The sequence below is a fragment of the Pseudorca crassidens genome, chromosome 3, assembly GCF_039906515.1.
Source record: "Pseudorca crassidens isolate mPseCra1 chromosome 3, mPseCra1.hap1, whole genome shotgun sequence".
NCBI classification, from domain to species: Eukaryota; Metazoa; Chordata; class Mammalia; order Artiodactyla; family Delphinidae; genus Pseudorca; species Pseudorca crassidens.
In genome coordinates, this window is record NC_090298.1 from 31228781 (window position 1) to 31255948 (window position 27168).

The following is a 27168-nucleotide window of genomic DNA, read 5'->3' on the forward strand; positions in this document are numbered from 1 at the left end:
CAATAAACAAATCTACCAATGATAATAAACTTTAAATACTAAACTAGGATAAACATAAAACCAAAAACAAATTAGATGCAGAAAGCAAACCCCAAGTCTACATTTGCTCCCAAAGTCCACCGCCTCAATTTGGGATGATTCGTTTTCCATTCAGGTGTTCCACAGATGCAGGGTACATCATATTGATTGTGGAGATTTAATCCACTGCTCCTGAGGCTGCTGGGAGAAATTTCCGTTTCTCTACTTTGTTCATACAGCTCCTGTTGTTCAGCTTTGGATTTGACCCCGCCTCTGCGTGTAGGTCTCCTGAGGGCGTTTGTTCCCACCCAGACAGGACGGGGTTAAAGTAGCAGCTGATTAGGGGGCTCTCGCTCACTCAGGCCGGGGGGAGGGAGGGGTACGCAATGCAGGGCGAGCCTGTAGTGGCAGAGTCCAGCATGACATTGCAACAGCCTGAGGTGTGCTGTTTGTTCTCCTGGGGAAGTTGTCCCTGGATCACGGGACCCTGGCAATGGCGGGTTGCACAGGCTCCTGGGAGGGGAGGTGTGGAGAGTGACCTGTGCTTGCACACAGGCTTCTTGTTGGCTGCACCAGCAGCCTTAGCGTTTCATGCGCATGTCTGCTGTACGTGCTGACAGCCGTGGCTCGCGCCCGTCTCTGGAGCTTGTTTAGGCAGTACTCTGAATCCCCTCTCCTCGCGCACCCTGAAACAATGGTCCCTTGCCTCTTAGGCAGGTCCACATTTTTTCCGGGGCCCCCTCCCGGCTAGCTGTGGCGCACTAGCCCCCTTCAGGCTGTGTTCACGCAGCCAACCCCAGTCCTCTCCCTGGGATCTGACCTCCAAAGCCCCAGCCTCAGCTCCCACCCCCTCCCGTCCCGGCGGGTGAGCAAGAGAAACCTCTCAGGCTGTTGAGTGCTGGTCGGCACCGATCCTCTGTGTAGGAATCTCCCTGCTTTGCCCTCTACATCCCTGTTGCTGTGCTCTCCTCCGCGGCTCCACAGCTTCCCCGCCCCCGCCACCCACGTCTCCGCCAGTGAAGGGGCTTCCTAGTGTGTGGAAACCTTTCCTCCTTCACAGCTTCCTCCCACTGCTGCAGGTCCTGTCCCTATTCTTTTTTCTCTGTTTGTTCTTTTTTCTTTTGCCCTACCCAGGTACATGGGGAGTTTCTTGCCTTTTGGGAAGTCTGAGGTCTTCTGTCAGTGTTCAGTAGGTGTTCTGTAGGAGTTGTTTCACATGTAGATGTATTTCTGATGTATTTGTGGGGAGGAAGGTGATCTCCACATCTTACTCCTCCCCCATCTTGAAGGTCTTTCTGAATTTTATTTTATTATATTTTTTATACAGTAGGTTCTTAGTAGTTATCTATTTTATACTTATTGGTGTATATTTGTCAGTCAAAATCTCCCAATTCATCCCGCCACCACCACTCCAGGATCCTTTGCTTCTTATTTTATGTACTAGACCCTGATCTCTCTTGTTGTTTGATTTAATGAAATAAAAGATTTTAAAAATGCTTTGTAAAGAGCTTCAGGGTTATTTGGTTTATAAGAACAGGGCATAATTTTTGGCTAATAAGTATTTTGGTATATATTTTTAATTGAGAATCTTCTAATTTCATTTGATCGACTTCCTCATCGAGATTTCTGAAAGTGATTCTCAGAAATGTTTAATTGTTGGTGGTTTTTCTAGAAATTTAATGAGACGTTCAGCAGGTGAAACTAGAAGAGGATGGGGCAATTAAATGATTTTTAGTATATATATAGAGTTGGGTAATCACCACACAATCTAATTTATAATATGTCCATCACCCTAAGAAGAATCCATGTTTAGTCATTCTGCATTATAACCTCCAGACCTAGGCAACCTGCTGATCTGCTTTCTGTCTATATACTTGCTTTTTATGGACATTTCAGATAAATAGGATTATACGATATATGATCTTTTGTGTCTAGCTTCTTTCACTTAGCATAATGTGTTTTGAGGTTCGTCCATATTACAGTGGGTAGTGGTTTGAGTGGTAGGTAGCTCACAAATATATTTCTATTTCAAATTCCTGGAACTTTTGAATGTTATCGTACTTGGAAAAGGGATCTTTGCAGATGTAGTTATTAAGCATTTTGAGATTAAATCATCCTGGAATATTCAGGTGGTCCCTAAATCCAGTGACAAGAATCCTTATAAGAGACAAAACAAGGAGAAGACATACAGAGGGGGTGGCCATGTAAAGATAGAGGCAGAGATGGGACTGTTGTGGTTATAAACCAGTGAAGCCAATCAGTGCTGACAGGCACCAGAAGCTGGAAGAGGCAAGGGGGAGTTTTCCTCTAGAGCCTCCAGAGGGAGTAGACTTCTGGCCTCCAGAACTGTGAAAGGATATATTTCTGTTGTTTTAAGCTACACAGTTTGTAGTTATTGTTATGGCAGCCTCAAAAATTCATATACTATAGTACATATCACTCCTTTTTCTTTTTTATTGCCAAACAAGTTGTTTTCCATTGTACGACAATTTTACATTTTGTTTATCCATTCATCAGTTGATGGACATTGGGGTTGTTTCCAGTTTTTGGCTATTATAAATAATGCTTCTATGAAGATTCATGTTAAAGTTGTTGCATGGGATATGTTTTCAGTTCTCCTGGGTGGATACCTAGGAGTGGAATTGCTGAGTTATGTGGTAAATTTCTGTTTAATATTTTACAAAACTGCCAAACTGTTTTTCAAACTGGCTCCACCATCTTACCTTCCTACCAGTAAAGTATAAGGGTTCCCGTTTCTTTACTTCCTCACCAACACTTATTACTATGTGTCTTTTGATTATTGGGTATGAAATGGTATCTCACTGTGATTTTGGTTTGCATTTTCTTAATAACAAATGATGTCAGGCTTCTTTTTATGTGCTTATTGGGCATTTGTATATATTCTTTAGTGCTTTACCCATTAAAAAATGGGTCACTTATCTTTTTATTGAATTGTAAAAATTATTTAAGTATTCTCAATACCAGTGTCTTATCAGATATATGATTTAGAAATATTTTCTCCAAGTCTATGGCTTGTTTTTAAACTTTCTTCATAGTATCTTTCGAAGCATGTAAATTTTTAATTTTGATGATGTCCATGTTATCTTTTTTTTCCTTTTATCATTTGTGCTTTTGGTGTCCATCTAAGAAATCATGCCCTAATCCAATGTCATGTTTTAAGAGTTTTACATTTATGTCTATGATCCATTTTGAGCTGATTTTTCTATGATGTGAAGTAAAGGTCCACAGTCATCTTTTTTGCATATGGATATCTAGCTGTCTTAGCATCATTTTTTGAAAAGACCATTCTTTTTCCATGAAATTGTTTTGGCATATTTATTGAAAATCAATTGGCCATAAATGTAAGGGTATAACTGGTTATTTATTGTAGCATTTATTCCTTACTCTAAGTCTAGATTTCATAAAGCCTTATTTTAATAATTTTAAGTATAGAACATTAACACAAAATACATTTCACCTAAATGCAACTATATTTTTGGTGCAATTACTTTGTGTGCATAATGTGGGTTACATATGTTTATAAAGATTGTTGTGGGTTTATATAGAAAAGATATTTTCCCCATTTCTGTGGGATAATACCTTTAATATTTGGGCATTTTTGAAAAGAAGGTTTTTCTTGTTGGATTTGTTCTGCGAAGAGAGCCAGCATGTTTCAGACTCTTACATCACTCAAGTTGCTTGTGTAGTCTTTCGAGAAAAATTAAACCAAGATCTCTTAAGTGATTTCCATGCAAAATTAATGCTTCCCTTGACTTCTGCCAAATGCTGTGATGCATTTATGCAGCAGATGCCAGAAAGTTTAGAACTTGTATCTGGAAAGAATTCAAAATTTTAAGATAGAAAGTATTTGTGCCTGGGGCAATGTAATGACCCCACCTGTGTCTTTTTCTTGTCTTTTGGGTCTTTTCATTTTGTGTCCCGAAAGGCCCAGGCAGATCCTTCTTCTACTTTTAAATCTTTTTTATGAAACACAGTTTTAGTTTTACAAGACCAGATCTCACTCCAAGTTTCAAAATATGTGGTCTTCAGCATAAAATGTTTTGACAGATACCTAATGGCCTAGCATTTTAGCATCCATTTTTTCAGGTGTAGATTCAGAGAATCAGAGCCATAAAACAATAATGTTATTAGTCACCATTAGATGCTGTGTAAATTTATATTTCATACATCTATACGCTAGGCTAGCTGCTTTTTCTTTCTGTTATATTGATAACTAGCTCAACCTGTTAATATACCACTGAAATAATGGAACATACTTAGTTGTTGGGTTTATTACCTTTAATGTTTTATTTATGGTCTAAGAGGAAGAGCAGAAAGAAACTAGTATTTATTGAGTACATGCTGTATTCCAAGTACTGTCCTAGACACGTTTACATCCCTAATCTCATTTAATCCTCGCAACCCCTCATTGTTGGTATTATTATCCCAGTTTTACAGATGAACTTTAAACAAACCAGATAATGATAATGATACTTTATAGTACTTGTGTGGGGGCTTTCATATCGTAGTTCTAAAGTATCATCTGACTTTTGCAGATGTTCAGTTGTAAAAAAAGAGAAACTATCATAATTTATCTCCAGTGTTGCAGAGCTGAGGATAGAAAGAAAAGGCACACTAGGTATTTCTCAACTTTTTGTGCATATTAACTATGGAAAACATACTGAACAGAGACAAGTAAACAATACAGAAAACATTCATTTGGGAGTAAGGTTTTACAATGCTCAGGTACAAATAGTATTGGAATAATTGGATATCCATATGTTAAAAAAACATATATGAAACCTAATTCATACCACATATAAAACCTAATTCAAATAGATCATAGACCTAATTGGAAAGCTTAAAACTATAATATTTCTAGGGCTTCCCTGGTGGTGCAGTGGTTGGGAGTCCGCCTGCCGATGCAGGAGACGCAGGTTCGTGCCCCGGTCTGGGAAGATCCCACATTGCCGCGGAGAGGCTGGGCCCGTGAGCCATGGCCGCTGAGCCTGCGCGTCCGGAGCCTGTGCTCCGCAGTGGGAGAGGCCACAGCCGTGAGAGGCCCGTGTACAGCAAAAAAAAAAAAACAACTATAATATTTCTAGACGAAAACATAGGAGAATTTCTATGACCTTGGGTTAGGCAAAGATTTTTTAGATACAATATAAAAAAATTTGATAAATAGGGCTTTATTAAAATTTAAAACATCTGCTATTTGCAAGACTGTTTAAAAAAAATGAAAAAGCAAGCTACAGACTTGGAAAATATTTGCCAAACACGTATCTGATACAGAACTTGTACCAATAATATCTAAGGAACTCTCAAAAAATAGTAGTAGAAAATAAACAACTAAATATTGAAAACAGGCAAAAGATTTGAAGAGACACTTCACCAAAGAAGAGAAATGGTAGGCAAATAGTACATGGAAAGATCTTCAATATCATTAGTCATTTTGGAAATGTAAATTAAAATAATACTAACAATATGCACCTATTAGAATGGCTTAAAAAAAAGCTGATATGACCAAGTGCTGACAATGACATGGAGTAATTGGGACTCTTATACATTGCTGGTGGAAATGCAAAATGGAACAACCACTTTGGAAAACAGGTTAGCAGTTTCTTATAAAGTTAAGCACATACTTCTCATATGGCCAGCAATTCCATTTCTAAGTATTTAGCCAAGAGAAATGACAACTTATTTTTACCAAGAAAAAAAAAAAAACCCACAAAACTGTACATGAATATTTGTAGTGGCTTTATTTGTAATCACCTCAAACTGGAAACAACCTGCTATCCTGCATTTGGCGAATGGAAAACAAAATGTGGTATATCCGTATAGTGGAATGTTATTCAGCAACAAAAAGGAATGGACTACTGATATACACAACAACTTAGATACATTATGCTAAGTTAAAGAAGCAAGGCTCAAAAGGCTACATACCATGTGATTCCTATTATATAATATTGGAAAAAGCTTAACTATAGGGATACAAAACAGGTCAGTAGTTGCCAACTTTGAAGCTGGGGATGTGAGGGGTTTTCTATAAAGAAACAACACAAGGTAAGTTTTTGGAGTGGTAGAATTATGCATTTGTCAAAACTCACAGAACTGCACATTTAAAAGGATGAATTTCATTGGAAGTATGTTATACCCCAGTAAACTTTACCTACCTATCTATCCATCCATCAGTAAGAGAAGTCTATCCATAGGCACTCCAGCATTGGTTTGGTGGCTTTAGTGTCATCAAGGACCAGGGCCTTCTATTTTGTTGCTCTGAGATGCTGCTTGAGTCCAGAATCATATCCAAATTGCTGGCAGAGGAAGGAGTAAACAAGAAGGGGTGAAGAAGGGTCTGCACCCTTCTTTTAGAGACTTTCCCAGAGTTCTTTAGTACCCTTCCATTTGCACCACGTTGGTCAAAGCATAGTTGCCACATTTCATCACATGTATCTGCAAGAGGCTGGGAAATACAGACTTAGAGAAGAAAAGAGAATGGATGTTGGAGTATGCTGCTAGCAGTATCTGTCACACTGCCGATGGCTTCTAGTTGTCACAGTGTTTCGTAACACTGAAGTTAAGTCTCCTGGATCTTCCACTAGGTTGCTTTGTATCCTGAAGTTGCAAAGTTGTTCCTGTGTTCTGTTCCCAAACTCTTATTTGAGCTTACATTTTGCTAGTTAGTAGTTCCTAAAATTTAGTGAATGCATTCTTATATTAGGCACTGGGTTTGACAGCTCTGAAAACTAGGGTTTCGTAATGTTAAACAGCTGATTAAGTTCCCAAGCAAAGCTTAGGGAGAAGACATGCAAAAGTTATTTAAAAAAAAAAAAAAACCTTCATTTGGAAAAAATCATAAATATTTGACAGCAAATGCTGGCTACTTTAAACGTATACATTTAAAATTCAGTTACATTTCATTGTATGTTGGTTATATCTCAATATAATTGATTTCTAGCTTAAATAGGCAGTGAATTTCTTTCATTCATTCAAAGCAATTATTGAGAACCTAGTATGTTTTATGTTCCTATTGGGTTCAAGAGATTTGGTAGAACCTCTTTGTGCATACAAAGATTTAAAAAAATAAAACAAAAACCAGACAGAGCCCTTGCTCTAATGGAGCTCTTTTCATAGAAGAAATAGATGTCAGTATGTCTAATTACAACTTATGTGATTGGTGTTATAATGTGGGAGTTAGAAGGTTATCTGGGAGTCTGGGTAGAATGAGTTTCTGTCTTTTCCAGATTTGTTTTAGGCTGTTCCAAGTTGTTTGCATTTCCTTGTAAGTTTTAGAGTTAGCTTAATCAGTTTCTAACCCCCAAGGAGACTCTGCTGGAATTTTGATTGAGATTGCATTGAAGTTAAAGATTAATTTGGGCAGAATTGAAATCTTAACAGTATTGACTCCATGAATACAGTATATCTTCTCATTTGTGTTGATCTTCTTTTGTTTCTCTCAGAAATATTTTATGGTTTTTAGTGTACAGATACTACACATATCTTGACAGATTCAGTATTTATTCATGCTGTTATAAATGGTATTATTTTCATAATTTCTACATCCAGTTGTTTGTTGCTAGTCAATAGAAATAGAATTGATTTATGATTATTTACCTTGTATCCTGTGACACGCTAAACTCACTTATTAGTTCTACTAACATTTTTGCAGATTCTTGGGATTATCTATATAGATGATCATGTGATCTCTTAATAATGACAGTTTTATTTCTTGTTTCTAGTCTGTAATCCTTTAATATTTTTTATTTGCCTTATTGCACTGGTGGGCAGCTCTAGTATAAAGAGAGGGTGAGGGTTTGAGATCATTGCCTTGTTCTCAAGCGTAAGAGGAAAGCGTTCAGCCTTTCCCCATTAAGTATATTACCTGTAAATTTTTCATAGCTGTCCTCTGTCAGGTTGAAGAAGTTCAATCCTAGTCCTAGAATGCTGAGAGTTTGTTTTGTTTTGTTTTTTTAATCACGAGTGGGTGTTGAATTTTTTTTCAAATGCTTATTTTGCATCAATTGAGATGATCAGATATCTTTTTTAGTCTGTTGATATGGTGTATTATATTGTTTAATTTTCAGTCCTTTCAATCCTCCTTTGTATTCCTGGTTTAAATAACACTTAATCATGTCATAGTATCATTTTTATTTATTTATTTATTTTTTGCGGTACGCGGGCCTCTCACTGTTGTGGCCTCTCCCGCTGTGGAGCACAGGCTCCGGACGCGCAGGCTCAGCGGCCATGGCTCACGGGCCCAGCCGCTCCGCGGCATGTGGGATCTTCCCGGACCGGGGCACGAACCTGTGTCCCCTGCATCGGCAGGCGGACTCTCAACCACTGTGCCACCAGGGAAGCCCTATAGTATCATTTTTATACACTGCTAGTTTTATACACTGATATTTTGTTAAGGAATTTTGTGTCTGTGTTCATTGGGGATATGGATGCATAGTTTTGTTTTCTTGTAGTGACTTTGGTTTTGGCTTCAGGGTAATGCTGGTCATATAGAATGAATTGAGGAGTGTTCCCTCTTCTATTTTCTGGAAGGGTTTATATAGAGTTGGTTTCCTTCCTCCCCTCCCCTCCTCTCCCCTCTCCTCCCCTCCCCCCCTTCCTTCCTTCAGATTTTTTTTTTTTTTTTTTTTTTTGGCTGTGTTGGGTTTTTGTTGCTGCATGTGGATTTTCTCTATTTGCAGCGAGTGGGGGCGACTCTTCGTTGCAGTGTGTGGGCTTCTCGTTGCGGTGGCTTCTCTTGTTGCGGAGCACGGGCTCTAGGCACGCAGGCTTCAGTAGTTGCAGCACGCGAGCTCAGTAGTTGTGGCTCGCGGGCTCTAGAGCACAGACAGGCTCAGTAGTTGTGGCGCATGTCCTTAGTTGCTGTGTGGCATGTGGGATCTTCCTGGACCAGGGATCGAACCTGTGTCCTCTGCATTGGCAGGTGGATTTTTAACCACTGTGCCACCAGGGAAGTCCCCCAAATGTTTTTACTTTTATTTTTTTCTTCCAGTTTTGGGATATAATTGACATGGAACACTATATAAGTAAGTCTAAGGAGTACAGCATAATGATTTGACTTACATACATCATGAAATGATTACTACAGTAAGTTTAGTGAACATCCATCATCTCATACAGATACAAAATTTAAGAAATCGAAAACACTTGTTTCCTTGTGATGAGAAGTCTTAGGATTTACTCTTACCAACTTTCATACATAACATACAGCAATGTGAATTATATTTATCATGTTGTACATTGCATCCCTAGTCCTTATTTATCTCACAACTGGACGTTCGTACCTTTTGGCTGCCTTCATTCAATTTCTCCACACACTGCCCCTTGCGCCCTCCCCCCAACACACACACCAGCCGCCTCTGGTAACCACAAATCTGATCTAGTTCTATGAGTTTGTTTGTTTATTTTTGAAGTATAATTTGCTACAACACTATGTTAGTTCCTGTTACACAACATAGTGATTTAATATTTCTATACATTTCAAAATGATCACCAGGGTAAGTCTCGTTACCATCTGTCACCATACAAAGATATTGTGTAATTATTGACTGTATTCCCAGACTGTACATTTCATACTTATGACTCATTTATTTTGCAGTTGGAAGTTTGTATCCTTAAAAAATTTTTTTAAATTTATTTTATTGAAGTATAGTTGATTTATGTGTTAATTTCTGCTGTACAGCAAAATGATTCTGCTGTACATATACATATATATTCTTTTTCATATTTTTCCATTATTGTTTATCACAGGATATTGAATATAGTTCCCTGTGCTATACAGTAGGACCTTGCTGTTTATCCATTCTCTATATAATAGTTTGCATCTCCTAATCCCAAACCCCCAATCCATCCCTCCCCCACACCCCTGACCCCTTGGCAACCACAAGTCTGTTCTCTGTGTCTGTGAGTCTGTTTCTGTTTTGTAGTTAAGTTCATTTGTGACATATTTTAGATTCCACATATAGTGGATATGTGATAGCATTTTTTCTTTTTTTCTGGATTTTTTTCTGGGTTTTTTCTTTCTTTTCCTAATTTAGGAAGTTTATATCTCTTATTCTCCCTCACCTATTTCTCTCCTACCCCCACTTCCTCTCCTCTGGCAACCACCTGTTTGTTCTCTGTATCTATGACTCTGTTTCTGTTTTGTTATGTTTGTTCACTTGTTTTGTTTTTTAAGTTTGACATGTAAGTGAAATCATACAGTATTTGTCTTTCTCTGTCTAACTTATTTCACTTGGCATAATACCCCCAGGTCCATTCATCTTGTTGCAAATGGCAAGATTTCATTTCTTTTTTATGGCTGAGTAATGTTCCATTGTATGTATGTATGTGTGTGTGTGTGTGTGTGTGTGTGTGTGTGTGTGTGTGTGTGTGTACACACCACATCTTCTTTATCCATTCATCTGTTGATGGGCACTTGGGTTGCTTCCATATCAATATCCATGCTGCAGTGAACATAAGGGTGCATATATCTTTTCAAATTAGTGTTTTCTTTTTCTTTGGATAAATACCAAGGAGTGGAATTGCCGGATTATATGGTAGTTCTGTTTTCAGTTTTTTGAAGAATCTCCATACTGTTTTCCATAGTGGCTGCACCAATTTATATTCCCACCAACAGTGCACAGGGTTCCTTTTTCTCCACATCCTTGACAACACTTGTTATTTGTTGTCTTTTTGATAATAGCCATTCTGACAGGTGTAAGGTGGTATCTCATCGTGGCTTTATTTTGCATTTGCCTAATGATTAGTGATTTGAGCATCTTTTCATGTGTTTATTGGCCATCTGTATAAAACTTCTTTGGAAAAATGTCTATTCAGATCCTCTGCCCATTTTATTTTTTTTTAAATCTCCTGTAGTTTATTCTTGTTTTGCGGGGGTCTTATAGTCCTACATCTGGTCAGCCTGAGAGGTGTCAACTAGTGTCCATTCAAATGTGTCAAGTGGATAATTTGCCTTTCTGAGTCTTCCAGAGTCCCCAGATCTTGTTAACTCCCTTCCTCTTGTTGACCCGAAACAAACAGACTGTCAGATATTTCTCCAGCAAAATGGGTTTATTTGGGATCAGCAGAGAATTGCAATTCAAGGTCTGCCACCATGGAGCCATGTGCAAGTCCCCAGAGGCATGGGAAGGAGAACTCTTTTATAGAGGGCAGAAGGAAGTTGGGAGGGCTGTAGTAAACAGAGTCCATGTCTTTTCATTGGCTGAGTCCTTGCCGGGAAAGAAGAGGAGTCCTTGCTGGGAAAGAAGAGGAGTCTTTCTTCTTCCTGTTGGGCTCTGCTGTTGTTGTAACTTCATCTGTCAAAGTCATCAGAGGCTTTCTACTGGGGCCACATGGGGCTACTCAAGAGCACTGTTGTGGGGAGGGCTGCTCTTTGTCTGGGGAAACTTTGTCCTGCCTCTGCCCATTTGTGTTTTTAACATCTTTATTGGAGTATAATTGCTTAACAATGGTGTGTTAGTTTCTGCTTTATAACAAAGTTATACATATACATATATCCCCATATCTCCTCCCGTCAGGATGTTTGATTTTTGATGTTGAGTTGTATGAGTTCTTTGTATATTTTGGATATTAACCCCTTATGAGATATATCTTTGCAAATATCTTTTCCCATTCAGTAGGCAGCCGTTTCTTTCTTAACGTATTATTTCTTTCTTAAGTGTTTGGTAGAATTCAACAGTGAAGTCATCCTTAGTGGGAGAATTTTAAACTATGTACTTAGTTTAAAATCATATAGGAATATTCTAGTTATTTATTTTTTATTGAGTGAGCTTTGGTAGTTTGTCTTTTAAGGAAATTTGTCCACTTGATCTAAATTATCAAATTTATTTATATAAATTCATTCATAAAATTTCCTTATTATTCTTTCAATGTCATTAAGCTCTATAGTGATATTTCTCTTTCATTCAAGATACTGGTGTTTGATGTTGTCTCCAATTTCTGTTTTTTAATCATTCCAGCTAGAAATTCATTAATTTTATTGATCTTCTCAAATAGCCAGCTTTTGGTTTCTCTACTGGTTTTCTGTTTTCTGTTTTATTCATTTCTATTCTCATTTCCCTCCTTCTGCTAGCTTTGGATTTAATATTCTCCCTTTTTTCTTTTTTTTTTTTTAAACATCTTTATTGGGGTATAATTGCTTTACAATGGTGTGTTAGTTTCTACTTTATAACAAAGTGAATCAGTTATACATGTACATATGATCCCATATCTCTTCCCTTTTGCGTCTCCCTCCCTCCCACCCTCCCTATCCCACCCCTCCAGGCGGTCACAAAGCACCGAGCCGATATCCCTGTGCCATGCGGCTGCTTCCCACTAGCTATCTACCTTACGTTTGTTAGTGTATATATGTCCATGCCTCTCTCTTGCCCTGTCACAGCTCACCCTCCCCCCTCCCCATATCCTCAAGTCCGTTCTCCAGTAGGTCTGTGTCTTTATTCCTGTCTTACCCCTAGGTTCTTCATGACATTTGTTTTCTTAAATTCCATATATATGTGTTAGCATATGGTATTTGTCTTTCTCTTTCTGACTTACTGCACTCTGTATGACAGACTCTAGGTCTATCCACCTCATTACAAATAGCTCAATTTCGTTTCTTTTTATGGCTGAGTAATATTCCATTGTATATATGTGCCACATCTTCTTTATCCATTCATCCGATGATGGGCACTTAGGTTGTTTCCATCTCCAGGCTGTTGTAAATAGAGCTGCAATGAACATTTGGGTACATGACTCTTTTTGAATTCTGGTTTTCTCAGGGTATATGCCCAGTAGTGGGATTGCTGGGTCGTATGGTAGATCTATTTTTAGTTTTTTAAGGAACCTCCATACTGTTCTCCATAGTGGCTGTATCAATTTACATTCCCACCAACAGTGCAAGAGGGTTCCCTTTTCTCCACACCCTCTCCAGCATTTATTGTTTGTAGATTTTTTGATGATGGCCATGCTGACCGGTGTGAGATGATATCTCATTGTAGTTTTGATTTGCATTTCTCTAATGATTAATGATGTTGAGCATTCTTTCATGTGTTTGTTGGCAATCTGTATATCTTCTTTGGAGAAATGTCTATTTAGGTCTTCTGCCCATTTTTGGATTGGGTTGGTTGTTTTTTTTTGATATTGAGCTGCATGAGCTGGTTGTAAATTTGGAGATTAATCCTTTGTCAGTTGCTTCATTTGCAAATATTTTCTCCCATGCTGAGGGTTGTCTTTTGGTCTTGTTTATGGTTTCCTTTGCTGTGCAAAAGCTTCTAAGTTTCATTAGGTCCCATTTTGTTTATTTTTGTTTTTATTTCCATTTCTCTCGGAGGTGTGTCAAAAACGATCTTGCTGTGATTTATGTCATAGAGTGTTCTGCCTATGTTCTTCTCTAAGAGTTTGATAGTGTCTGGCCTTACATTTAGGTCTTTAATCTATTTTGAGTTTATTTTTGTGTGTAGTGTTACGGAGTGTTCTAATTTCATACTTTTACATGTACCTGTCCAGTTTTCCCAGCACCACTTATTGAAGAGGCTCTCTTTTCTCCACTGTGTATTCTTGCCTCCTTTATCAAAGATAAGGTGACCATATGTGCGTGGGTTTATCTCTGGGCTTTCTGTCCTGTTCCATTGATCTATATTTCTGTTTTGGTGCCAGTACCAGACTGTCTTGATTACTGTAGCTTTGTAGTATAGTCTGAAGTCACGGAGCCGGATTCCTCCAGCTCCATTTTTCGTTCTCAAGATTGCTTTGACTATTCGGGGTCTATTGTGTTTCCATACAAACTGTGAAATTTCTGTTCTAGTTCTGTGAAAAATGCCAGTGGTAGTTTGATAGGGATTGCATTAAATCTGTAGATTGCTTTGGGTAGTAGAGTCGTTTTCACAATGTTGATTCTTCCAGTCCAAGAGCATGGTATATCTCTCCATCTATTTGTATCATCTTTAATTTCTTTCATCAGTGTCTTATAGTTTTCTGCATACAGGTCTTTTGTCTCCTTAGGCAGGCTAATTCCTAGATATTTTATTCTTTATGTTGCAGTGGTAAATGGGAGTGTTTTCTTAATTTCACTTGCAGATTTTTCATCATTAGTATATAGGAATGCAAGAGATTTCTTTGCATTACTTTTGTATCCTGCTACTTTACCAAATTCATTCACTAGATCTAGTAGTTTTCTGGTAGCATCTTTAGGATTCTCTATGTATAGTATCATGTCATCTGCAAACAGTGACGGCTTTACTTCTTTTCCATTTTGGATTCCTTTTATTTCTTTTTCTTCTCTGATTGCTGTGACTGAAACTTCCAAAACTATGTTGAATAATAGTGGTGAGAGTGGACAACCTTGTCTTGTTCCTGATCTTAGTGGAAATGGTTTCAGTTTTTCACCATTGAGGACGATGTTGGCTGTGGGTTTGTCATATATGGCCTTTATTATGTTGAGGAAAGTTCCCTCTATGCCTGCTTTCTGCAGGGTTTTTTTTTATCATAAATTGGTGTTGAATTTTGTCAAAGGCTTTCTCTGCATCGATTGAGATGATCATATGTTTTTTCTCCTTCCATTTCTTAATATGGTGTATCACACTGATTGATTTGCGTATATTGAAGAATCCTTGCATTCCTGGAATAAATCCCACTTGATCATGGTGTATGATCCTTTTAATGTGCTGTTGGATTCTGTTTGCTAGTATTTTGTTGAGGATTTTTGCATCTATGTTCATCAGTGATATTGGCCTGTAGTTTTCTTTCTTTGTGACATCTTTGTCTGGTTTTGGTATAAGGGTGATGGTGGCCTTGTAGAATGAGTTTGGGAGTGTTCCTCCCTCTGCTATATTTTGGAAGAGTTTGAGAAGAATAGATGTTAGCTCTTCTCTAAATGTTTGATAGAATTCGCCTGTGAAGCCATCTGGTCCTAGGCTTTTGTTTGTTGGAAGAATTTTAATCACAGTTTCAATTTCAGTGATTGTGATTGGTCTGTTCATATTTTCTATTTCTTCCTGATTCAGTCTTGGCTGGTTGTGCATTTCTAAGAATTTGTCCATTTCTTCCAGGTTGTCCATTTTATTGGCATAGAGTTGCTTGTAGTAATCTCTCATGATCGTTTGTATTTCTGCAGTGTCAGTTGTTACTTCTCCTTTCTCATTTCTAATTCTGTTGATTTGAGTCTTCTCCCTTTTTTTCTTGATGAGTCTGGCTAATGGTTTATCAATTTTGTTTATCTTCTCAAAGAACCACCTTTTAGTTTTATTGATCTTTGCTATCGTTTCCTTCATTTATTTCTGATCTTTATGATTTCTTTCCTTCTGCTAACTTTGGGGTTTTTGGTTCTTCTTTCTCTAATTGCTTAGGTGCAAGGTTAGGTTGTTTATTTGAGATGTTGCCTGTTTCTTAAGGTAGTGTTGTATTGCTATAAACTTCCCTCTTAGAGTTGCTTTTGCTGCATCCCATAGGTTTTGGGTCGTCGTGTCTCCACTGTCATTTGTTTCTAGGTATTTTTTTATTTCCTCTGTGATTTCTTCAGTGATCATTTGGTTATTAAGTAGTGTATTGTTTAGCCTCCATGTGCTTATATTTTTTACAGATCTTTTCCTGTAATTGATACCTAGTGTCATAGCATTGCGCTCGGAAAAGATACTTGATACGATTTCAATTTTCTTAAATTTACCAAGGCTTGATTTGTGACCCACGATATGATCTATCCTGGAGAATGTTCCATGAGCACTTGAGAAGAATGTGTGTTTTGTTGTTTTTGGATTGAATGTCCTATAAATATCAGTTAAGTCCATCTTGTTTAATGGATTATTTAAAGCTTGTGTTTCCTTATTTATTTTTATTTTGGATGATCTGTCCATTGGTGAAAGTGGGGTGTTAAAGTCCTTTACTATGATTGTGTTCCTGTCGATTTCCTCCTTTATGGCTGTTAGTATTTGCCTTATGTATTGAGGTGCTCCTATGTTGGGTGCATAAATATTTACAATTGTTATATCTCCTTCTTGGATCGATCCCTTGATCATTATGTAGTGTCCTTCTTTGTCTCTTATAATAGTCTTTATTTTAAAGTCTATTTTGTGTGATATGAGATGCTACTCCAGCTTTCTTTGATTTCCATTTGCATGGAATATCTTTTTCTATCCCCTCACTTTCAGTCTGTATGTGTCCCTAGGTCTAAACTGCGTCTCCTGTATACAGCATATATACAGGTGTTGTTTTTGTATCCATTCAGCGAGTCTGTGTGTTTTGGTTGGAGCATTTAATCCATTTACATTTAAGGTAATTATCGATATGTATGTTCCTATTCCCGTATTCTTTTTTTTTTTTTTTTTTTGTGGTACGCGGGCCTCTCCCGTTGCGGAGCACAGGCTCCGGACCCGCAGGCACTCAGCGGCCATGGCTCACAGGCCTAGCCGCTCCGCGGCATGTGGGATCTTCCCGGACCAGGGCACAAACCCATGTCCCCTGCATCGGCAGGCGGAGTCTCAACCACTGCGCCACCAGGGAAGCCCCTGTTCCCCTATTCTTAATTGTTTTGGGTTTGTTATTGTAGGTGTTTTCCTTCTCTTGTGTTTCCTGCCTAGAGAAGTTCCTGTAGCATTGTTGTAAATCTGGTTTGGTGGTGCTGAACTCTCTCAGCTTTTGCTTGTCTGTAAAGGTTTTAATTTCTCCATCAAATCTGAATGAGATCCTTGCTGTGTAGAGTAATCTTGGTTGTAGGTTTTTCTCCTTCATCACTTTAAATATGTCCTGCCACTCCCTTCTGGGTTGCAGAGTTTCTGCTGAAAGATCAGCTGTTAACCTATGGGGATTCCCTTGTGTGTTATTTGTTGGTTTTCCCTTGCTGCTTTTAATATGTTTTCTTTGTATTTAATTTTTGATCGTTTGATTAATATGTGTTTTGGTGTGTTTCTCCTTGGATTATCCTGTATGGGACTCTCTGTGCTTCCAGGACTTGATTACCTATTTCCTTTCCCATATTAGGGAAGTTTTCAACTATAATCTCTTCAAACATTTTCTTAGTCTCTTTCTGTTTCTCTTCTTCTTCTGGGACCCCTATAATTTGAATGTTGGTGCGTTTAATGTTGTCCCAGAGGTCTCTGAGATTGTCCTCAGTTCTTTTCATTCTTTTTTCTTTATTCTGCTCTGCAGTAGTTATTTCCACTATTTTATCTTCCAGGTCACTTATCCGTTCTTCTGCCTCAGTTATTCTGCTATTGTTCCCTTCTAGAGAATTTTTAATTTCATTTATTATGTTGTTCATCATTGTTTGTCTGCTCTTTAGTTTTTCTTGGTCCTTGTTAAAATGTTTCTTGTATTTTGTCTATTCTATTTCCAAGATTTTGGATCATCTTTACTATCATTATTCTGAATTCTTTTTCAGGTACACTGCCTATTTCCTGTTCATTTATTAGGTGTGGTGGGTGTTTACCTTGCTCCTTCATCTGCTCTGTGTTGTTCTGTCTTCTCATTTTGCTTTACTTACTGTGTTTGGGGTCTCGTTTTCGCAACTACAGGTTTGTAGTTTCCGTTGTTTTTGGTGTCTGTCCCCAGTGGCTAAGGTTGGTTCAGTGGGTTGTGTAGGCTTCCTGGTGGAGGGGAGTAGTGCCTGTGTTGTGGTGGATGAGGCTGGATCTTGTCTTTCTGGTGGGCCGGTCCATGTCTGGTGGTGTGTTTTGCGGTTTCCGTGGACTTATTATGATTTTAGGCAGTCTCTCTGCTAATGGATGGGGCTGTGTTCCTGGTTGCTAGTTGTTTGGCATAGGGTGTCCAGCACTGTAGCTTGCTGGTTGGTGATTGAAGCTGGGTATTGGCGTTGAGATGGAGATCTCTGGGAGATTTTCACCATTTGATATTACGTGGAGCTGGGAGGTCTTTCGTGGACCAGTGTCCTGAAGTTGGCTCTGCCACCTCAGAGGCACAGCACTGACTCCTGGCTGGAGCACCAAGAGCCTTTCATCCACATGGCTCAGAATAAAAGGGAGAATAAATAGAAAGAAAGAAAGAGTATAAAATAAAATAAAGTTATTAAAATAAAAAATAATTATTAAGAAAAAAAATTTTTAAAGTAAAAAAAAAATGGACGGACAGAACCGTAGGACAAATGGTGAAAGCAAAGCTATACAGACAAAATCACACACAGAAGCTTACACATACACACTCAGAAAAAGAGAAAAAGGGGAAAAAATAATATATCTTTGCTCCCAAAGTCCACCTCCTCAATTTGGCATGATTCCTTGACTATTCAGGTATTCCAGAGATGCAGGGTACATCAAGTTGACTGTGGAGATTTCATCCACTGGTCCTGAGGCTGCTGGGAGAGATTTCCCTTTCTCTTCTTTTTTCGCACAGGTCCTGGGGTTCAGCTTTGGATTTGGCCCTGCCTCTGCGTGTAGGTCTCCTGAGAGCATCTGTTCCCAGCCCCGACAGGACGGGCTGATTCGGGGGCTCTGGCTCACTCAGGCCGGGGGGAGGGATGGGTACGGTTGCGGGGCAAGCCTGTGGAGGCAGAGGCCAGCTGGACTTCGCAACAGCCTCAGGCGCGCCGTGCATTCTCCCGGGGAAGTTGTCCCTGGATCACGGGACTCTGGCAGTGGCGGGCTGCACAGGCTCCCGGGAGGGGAGGTGGGGATAGTGACCTGTGCTTGCACACAGGCTTCTTGGTGGCCGCAGCAGCACCCTTAGTGTCCCATGCCCGTCTCTGGGGTCTGCGCCGATAGCCACGGCTCGCGCCCGTCTGTGGAGCTCCTTTAAGCGGCGCTCTTAAACCCCTCTCCTAGTGCACCAGGAAACAAATAGGGAAGAAAAAGTCTTTTGCCTCTTTGGCAGCTCCAGACCTTTTCCCGGACTCCCTTCCGGCTAGCTGTGGCGCACTAGCCCCTGTCAGGCTGTGTTCACGACCCCAACCCCAGTCCTCTCTGTGGTATCCTACCTCCGAAGCCCGAGCCTCAGCTCCCAGCCCCCGCCCGCCCCGATCCTCTGTGCGGGAATCTCCGCGCTTTGGCCCCCGCACCCCTGTTGCTGCGCTCTCCTCCACGGCTCTGAAGCTTTCCCCCTCCGCCACCCGCAGTCTCCGCCCACGAAGGAGCTTCCTAGCGTGTGAAAAGCTTTCCTCCTTCACAGCTCCCTCCCACTGGTGCAGGTCCCGTCCCTATCCTTTTGTCTCTGTTTATTCTTTTTTCTTTTGCCCTACCCAGGTACGTGGGGGAGTTTCTTGCCTTTGGGAGGTCTTATGTCTTCTGCCAGCGTTCAGTAAGGTGTTCTGTAGGAGTTGTTCCACGTGTAGATGTATTGCTTTTGTATCTGTGGAGAGGAAGGTGATCTCCGCGTCTTACTCTTCTGCCATCTTGAAGCTGCCTCCTTTTCCTATTTTTGATCAGATTAATTTTTGGTTTCCATTTTTCTCCATTATTATATTTTCATTATAAAAAATGTCTTAGCGATTGCTTGAGAGTTAGTAATATACATCTTTAATGTAGCAAAGTCTCTATTCAAATAATATTTTACCATTTCAAATATAGTATAAACTGTATACTTTCATTCCTCCCTCCCAACCTTTGTGCTATTTCTGTCACACCTTTTACTTGAACATATGTTACAAACCTCAGAATATGTTATTATTTTTTCTGTATAGCCATTTATCTTTTAAGGAGATTTAAACATTTAAAATGTTTTACATTTAATGTCTTTTACATTACCCTCATTTTTACCATATGAGGCACTCTTCATTTCTTAGTGTAGATTCATATTTCCATTTGTGTCATATTTGTTCTTTGTGAAGAATTTCTTTTAACATTTCTTGTAGTCCATATCTGATGGAAATGAATTATCTCAGCTTTTGTTTATCTGAAAAAGCCTCTATTTCACCTTCTTTTTAAATATGTTTTCTCTGGCTTTAGAATATTAGATTGACTTTTTTTTTCTTTCAGAACTTAAGAGATGTTGGTCTGTAGTGGTTTAGCCTGGATAGTTTCTGCAAAGAAGTTGCTAGTCTTTGGTTTTTCTGTATTGCTTTTTCTCATATAGATTTTATTCTAGCCTCCCTCAGTGGCAGTACTCCTTTGCCTGGGGCTGTGAGCCGGAAGGTGTTCGTTCTGTCTCTGCTCCAGCTCTAGACTGCTATTAGTGGTTACTTGGTGGAAACTTGAGGCAGTCAGCCTCCCCCAGAGACATGAGATATTTGCCTGGGCCCTAGAGCAGGACATCATTCTTTCTTAGTGACCTGTTTTTTTCAGTTTGTTTTCTGGTGTGTGTTATATAGCAGTACATTAACACATGTAATTTAGAAATTAATGTGTGTATGTAGGGGGTGTATTATGTTCAGCAGTTTTACTGATCAGAGTGTATAGTCAGAATTGTTTGGAAGCTGCTGCTTTAGAGGGTCAGAACTAAGAGCTCTGACAGATTTAAAGTGGAATTTGCCACCTGCTATTTGATTTCATGACAACACAATTTGGATGGTTCACTTTATTTTAGTGGGTAATCTCATTTATAAGCGTAGAATGTTTTACAATGCACATTTTATTTAAATATTTATTTAAATATTAAATAAAAATTTAAAAACATTAATTAGATTTATATGCTTAAAAGGTGAAGCAGTCTTTGTGAACTCTTTTGTATTTTAAAATCCTTTCTTTTTTATAAATGAAGATCTCCGTGTTCTTTTTTAGGACTGTGAGGACATGGGAAGTTGAAAATCCAAAGAAGCAAAAAAGTGTGTTTAAACCACGGACAATGCAGGGTAAAAAAGTAATTCCCACCACTTGTACATATAGTAGAGATGGAAACCTCATAGCAGCTGCCTGCCAGAATGGAAGCATACAGATCTGGGACCGAAATTTGACTGTAAGTTAAGGACATTTAAGTCCTCTTTTCTTAGAAGAAAACCACCTTACAAAGCCAAACATCATGTTAAAATATTATGAAGGTCAATTTCCTGAGTTTAGCTCTAATTTAAACTTCAGTGTTAGTTGATAAAACATTGGGACTGTTGCAGTAAACAGCATTTTAGCAAACATTCCATCTCAGTATTTTCCAGTGTGTATTAGATTTTGTTTTTAAAATAAGCTAAATCTTTTGGTATAAAATTTAAAGAGCATAATGCAGTTTATTATATGACATCTCAGTATACTTGATTTTGAAAGCGAAGGATTTGACAGTAATATAAAACAAGACTAGGCAGAGCACTAGAAAATACCCTTTAAAAGATTGGAGAAAACCATGAAATAGCAAGGACAATCCATCAGTTGTTATGCAATTATTTCTTTAGTAATTTAAATAATATTTTGTTTTGACATTCTGTGACATTCCATTTGAATAGGTTTCAGATTTTTTTTCTTTTCAGTTTTTGGTCATTATTAGAATAAATAAACTTTGGAATTGGAAGGGATCATAGAATTCTTTAACCACAGAAATAATGAATAAGATAATGAATAGCCTTTGGCTCATTTTGTGAATTACCATATGCTTTGAAAAGGGTTTTGTTGTATGCATAGATGGTAAAACAAGAATTTTTAAGTGGAATGATTCTAGATTACCAAAGTTAAAATGAAAATCTACACTAATGTTATAATACAAATTGATTATCTTATTTTTTTTATAATTTAAAAAAAAATTATTTTATTTACTTATTTTTGACTGCATTGGGTCTTTGTTGCTGCTCACAGGCTTTCTCTAGTTGCGGCGAGCGGGGGCTACTCTTCATTGGGGTGCGTGGGCTTCTTATTGCAGTGGCTTCTCATGTTGTGGAGCACGGGCTCTAGGTGCGCAGGCTTCAGTAGTTGTGGCACACGGGCTGAGCAGTTGTGGCTCACAGGCTCTAGAGCACAGGCTCAGTAGTTGTGGTGCACGGGCTTAGTTGCTCCACAGCATGTGGGATCTTCCTGGACCAGGGCTCAAACCTGTGTCCCCTGCATTGGCAGGCAGATTCTTAACCACTGAGCCACCAGGGAAGCCCCAGTTATTTTAATAAAAGGTGATGGTCAAATTTTTAATTTAATAAATATTAAGTACATACTACATACAGGCACTATTCTGGGCACTGCAAATACTGTAGATTATCGAAAATTTCTGCCTTCATAGAGTTTACATTCTTGTTCTTTTTAACAAATATAAAAATAATTTTCTTTCAAATAAAATTGCCTATCAAACACTTACATTTTGAAAGGGGCCCCAGGAAACCTAGTTGTCTTTTCAGGCAGATGAGTTAAAGTCAGTTTTCTTGGAATAAGGTAAAAAATAGTGATAGGAAAAAGGAGTCCATGTTGAGATTGCTATCAGATTGCTGATATCTTTGGCATTTTCTGTTTGTCAGATCTTTTTATTTCTGTTTTCATCTCCACTATAAACCCCATAATGCTTCATAACAGCTCAGAGATTTAAAAAATCCTTTGAATTGTAAACTGAGTTTTAACAAAGCAATAAATTTTTTAGTTCCTAGCTTTCATCGTCTCTGGGTGCTGTTGATTTAAACATAGAAATTCTAAAACATGAAGTTTTCTTATCTAGCTTTAATAGTGATGTGTTTGGTATATATATATATGCCTTTTCTTAGAAACCATATATTTTCATAAAGTTCAGTATAGTTTCTAGAGATGGGTCTTGCACATCTCTTGAAATAATTAGTATATCTCCTATTTCCCATTTTGTAGAAACCAAAGCTATTTGAATGCCAGTTCCCCCCCGCCCCGGCAAAATCTTTTAAGCCATTCTTCTAATCACAGACTTTGATTCTGTTTATTTAATAATACATGAAGGTAAATCTAATTATACCACATCCTATTCATCATATTTCATTCATAGTTTTAAACCTGCATGTGTATGTGTGTCACCTGAAGACAAATCAAATTGAGAGGAAAAAACTTGCTAGCAGGAAACGCAGTTTGATTAAAAAAACAGCTTAAAAAATGTTCTTAACTATTACTTTAGCAATAGTAAGTCATCTACAGGGAAACACTAAAGCTGAGATAAGAAACCCTAATAACGTTTTTTTTCCACACAGTAGCCAAAGAATTACATGGCGGATAATGGTTAATACATGTTTTGTGACAATTAAGTAAAGCTATCACAATTGCCATGTTTAATCATAGAATTTTCATTAGACCAATTGAACTTCAGCAAATTAAATGAAATGTATTTCTTTTCTTAGAAGTAAAGTGTCTATCAGTGATAAATTCCTGTGTTCTCAAGACCTACCTTTATTCTAGAATTATGCTGGCTAGTATAGTAGCCACTAGCCACATCTATTTCAATTTAAAATAATTAAAATAAAATATAAAAAGAAACGAAATTGAGTTATTTGTAGTGAGGTGGATGGACCTAGAGTCTGTCATACAGAGTGAAGTAAGTCAGAAAGAGAAAAACAAATACCGTATGCTAACACATATATATGGAATCTAAGAAAAAAAAAAAAGAAGTCATGGAGAATCTAGGGGCAAGATGGGAATAAAGACACAGACCTACTAGAGCATGGACTTGAGGATATGGGGAGGGGGAAGGGTAAGCTGTGACAAAGTGAGAGAGTGGCATGGACATATATACACTACCAAACATAAAATAGCTAGCTAGTGGGAAGTAGCCGCATAGCACAGGGAGATCAGCTAGGTGGTTTGTGACCACCTAGAGGGGTGGGATAGGAAGGGTGGGAGGGAGGGAGACGCAAGAGGGAAGAGATATGGGAACATATGTATATGTATAACTGATTCACTTTGTTATAAAGCAGAAACTAATACACCACTGTAAAGCAATTATACTCCAATAAGGTATTAAAAAAATAAAATAAAATATAATTAAAATTTCAGTTCCTCGGTCATACTAGCTACTTATTGGACAGCACAGATAGAGAACATTCTCATCATTGCAGAAAGTTCTGTTGGACATTGCCGCTCAAGAGGAGTGTTTGTTTGCCCAGCATCCCTCTCAGTCATATGATGCTGGGCTGTCTTTAAATTTGAGAGGAAGCCCAGTTCAGAGGAGCTTCTGCAGGTCTGCGCTGCCTTCCTGATCCCTCATTCCCCATTCAGCAGCACTTATGTGAGCAACAGCGAGGAGGCCACTGCTTGGTTGGAGTAAAGTGAGGGAGGTGCAGAATATGGGGAGATGACGTTGGAGAGGTAACAGCATGCCCCCTGACTCAGGGCCTTTGCATATGCAGAACCCTTCAGCCTCCAACATTCTCTCTTAGGTGTTCACATGGCTTTTCCCCCTCACCTCTTTCAGTACTTTGCTCAGATTTTCGCTTCTCAGCAAGGCCTTCCCTGACTCCACACTATGTACAGTTGCAACCTTCACCCCACCAGTGGCACTCTCTATCCCTCTTATTTTCTTCCATAGGGCTGATCATCTTCTGACATACTATACTGTATATTTTACTTGTTTATTGAATTGTCAGTTTATTTCTAAGAAGTCATTAAAAACTAGTAGCATAAAGTACTATCCTTGTTATATGAAAGCATAATGAGATAGAGATATGAGAGAGAGAGAGGGAGAGAGGGAGATACTGATGTTATTTTTCATGTATCTTTAATGATGTAGAAACACATAATCTGTGTTAACATAGATAGTTTTTTTTTTTTTTTTTTTTTTTTTTGCGGTATGCGGGCCTCTCACTGTGCTCCGGACGCGCAGTCTCAGCGGCTATGGCTCACGGACCCAGCCGCTCCACGGCATGTGGGATCTTCCCGGACCGGGGCACGAACCCATGTCCCCTGCATCGGCAGACAGACTCTCAACCACTGCGCCACCAGGGAAGCCCTAACATAGATAGATTTTTAAAAATTGTTTTCATGTCTCTCTCACGTATAATTTCTGGCTTTTAAAATATTCCAGCTTGTATAGTCTTATGAATACCCAATGACTTCTTCTGTTCAAATAAAAACACCTACCGAATTCTTTGGACATATTTTGCTCAAAGCAGCATTAGTGCTCTTTAATATCTATCAGGAGTCTACAATATGCTAGACTCTTTACTAAAAGAACATGCTGTACTTCCTTGTACTGCAGTCACTCTTTGTCTACTAAGATTTTGGCAGGAAAATGAGGACCCATCGTCTTCATGGAGTTTTGCTTTCCCTAGATCCAGGTGATGGGAGGGAATAATATTTGAAGTTTGACTTGGCAATAGGGTACCACCAGCAACTTGACCCGCTCTCCACCTGACTGCCTCCTGCTGCTCCTTTGGCCTGCAACCCCAGCCCAGATTAGGAACATGAGCACACGCTACAACCCCTTACCAGGAAAGCCTCAAGCCTGTGAGACACTGCAGAGACATTTCTCTAGCTCAGAGGTTGATCAGTGCCCACATTCTCTCAGCCATACTAGAGAATGGTTGGTATGATTCAGAGAAAGCTGAGGCAAGAACTAGTAATCACACCAGGAGATAAGCTTCTGGGCAGATAAGCCCCTGGTGAATAAGAGAACAGGTATGAAGCAGAAAGAATACAGAAAATAAAATCACCAGTAGTAGCTTGCATCCAGTGTTCCACAAATCTTTAAATGTCTCCAGTCACCTTCAGATAACCCAAGTTAAGATTAGGTTGATTTATGGCCTTCTACATCTTTCCCTTTATTTGTGTGTGTGTGTGTGCGTGTGTGTGTATATATATACACACACACGCACACACACATATATATATATGTGTGTGTATATATATATATATATATATATATACACACACACAGACACAGAGTAAAATGTTTTGTTTTTATAATGGAGAATTTACAATTTGCTTTTTTTATTTGAGACTGTAACATGGACAGCCTTGTAATAATAGATATAGTTCTAATTGGCTTTTTCAAAATTTCTTTATTTAAATGGAATCATAATTTTACAAACATGAAATATACACTTCACAAAATTATTATTACTATTACCGTTTTATTAATTGCCTCTACTCTTATTATCCTATCTCTAACTCATGATGCTTGTAAATTACCTGGTATGTATCTTTCTGCACTTTTCTCCATAGCTCTATGTCTGTCCATATATCTAGCTATCTTCCTAGATCAGGAACACTTTACCTGGTGGTAGTTTTGAGAACCTACCATCTCACCGAGAATGAGACAAATGACAAAAAGGTGTCTTTTCCCTTCTTTTTGCAAAGACCGATCACACTTAACAATAATTCTCAGCTTTCACCCAGTATTAGTTATTTAAGTTAAAGCAGTGAAATATTGACTATTGGGGGGAGAGAAGTACATTATAGAGGAAAAAATGATATTTTTAAACAATTTTTAAAAATCAAGTGATTTATAAAATGGTTCTAATACCTTCCTTTGAGGAAAAAAATGGTGTGTCTCTGTAAAAAATATAAAGAGTCATGTTAAAAATTCGAATATAGTTTTCTGTCTTTTCATTAGGCCTAATACTTGGAGTTTAGAAAATATATATGGAGAGCTGAAAGTCTACTACATAGTTCTATAGCACATTTTTTGTAAATGACACCTGAGACGTACAATTACACTGTACATTACTTGGGGCTTTCATTCCATCAGTCCTGAGTTTCCTAAGCTCTCTACACACTCGTTTTCCTTATTCATGAAATGAGGGCATGATCCCCACCTTGTCTGGTTATTTTGAGGAATATATTTGGTAATATATTTAAAGCACCCAGAACAGGACTGGCACATAGCAGGTTTTTTTTTTTTTTTTTGTGGTACACGGGCCTCTCACTGTTGTGGCCTCTCCCGTTGCGGAGCACAGGCTCCGGACGCGCAGGCTCAGCGGCCATGGCTCACGGGCCCAGCCGCTCCACAGCATGTGGGATCCTCCCGGACCGGGGCACAAACCTGCGTCCCCTGCATCGGCAGGCGGACTCTCAACCACTGCGCCATCAGGGAAGCCCACATAGCAGGTTTTAATAACTGTTGGTCTTCTTCCTCTTTTCTTTTTAGCTCCTAGGCGATATACAGTTTTTATAGAATGTTGAAGTTAGATCTCAGGATGCTATTTAATTATGGCTGTGAAAGTGTCATGAATTTGAATGTGACAGATGCTTTGGAGACTAAAAGTATGACTTAGGAAGATAAGAATGTAGATCCCTGCTAGAGCCAGTCATTCAACGTATGGAAATACAACCATCGTCAATAAAGAAGATCTTTATATATCCATCGGTTAGTGTGCCTCAGTAGATATGAATTATAATTATTTTTTAAATAAACATTCAAGAGAAA

The 27168-nt window shown here is 38.6% G+C and overlaps 1 protein-coding gene across 2 annotated transcripts in view; it reads left to right on the top strand.

Annotated features, from left to right (window-relative positions):
- Window positions 1-27168, top strand: part of WDR70 (WD repeat domain 70) — a 313153-nt gene that overhangs the window by 180903 nt on the left and 105082 nt on the right. For both annotated transcript variants that reach the window (XM_067730546.1, XM_067730545.1), the window contains exon 10: window positions 20670-20844. In XM_067730546.1, the coding sequence (XP_067586647.1) occupies window positions 20670-20844 (175 nt within the window). The remainder of the gene's footprint in view (window positions 1-20669; window positions 20845-27168) is intronic.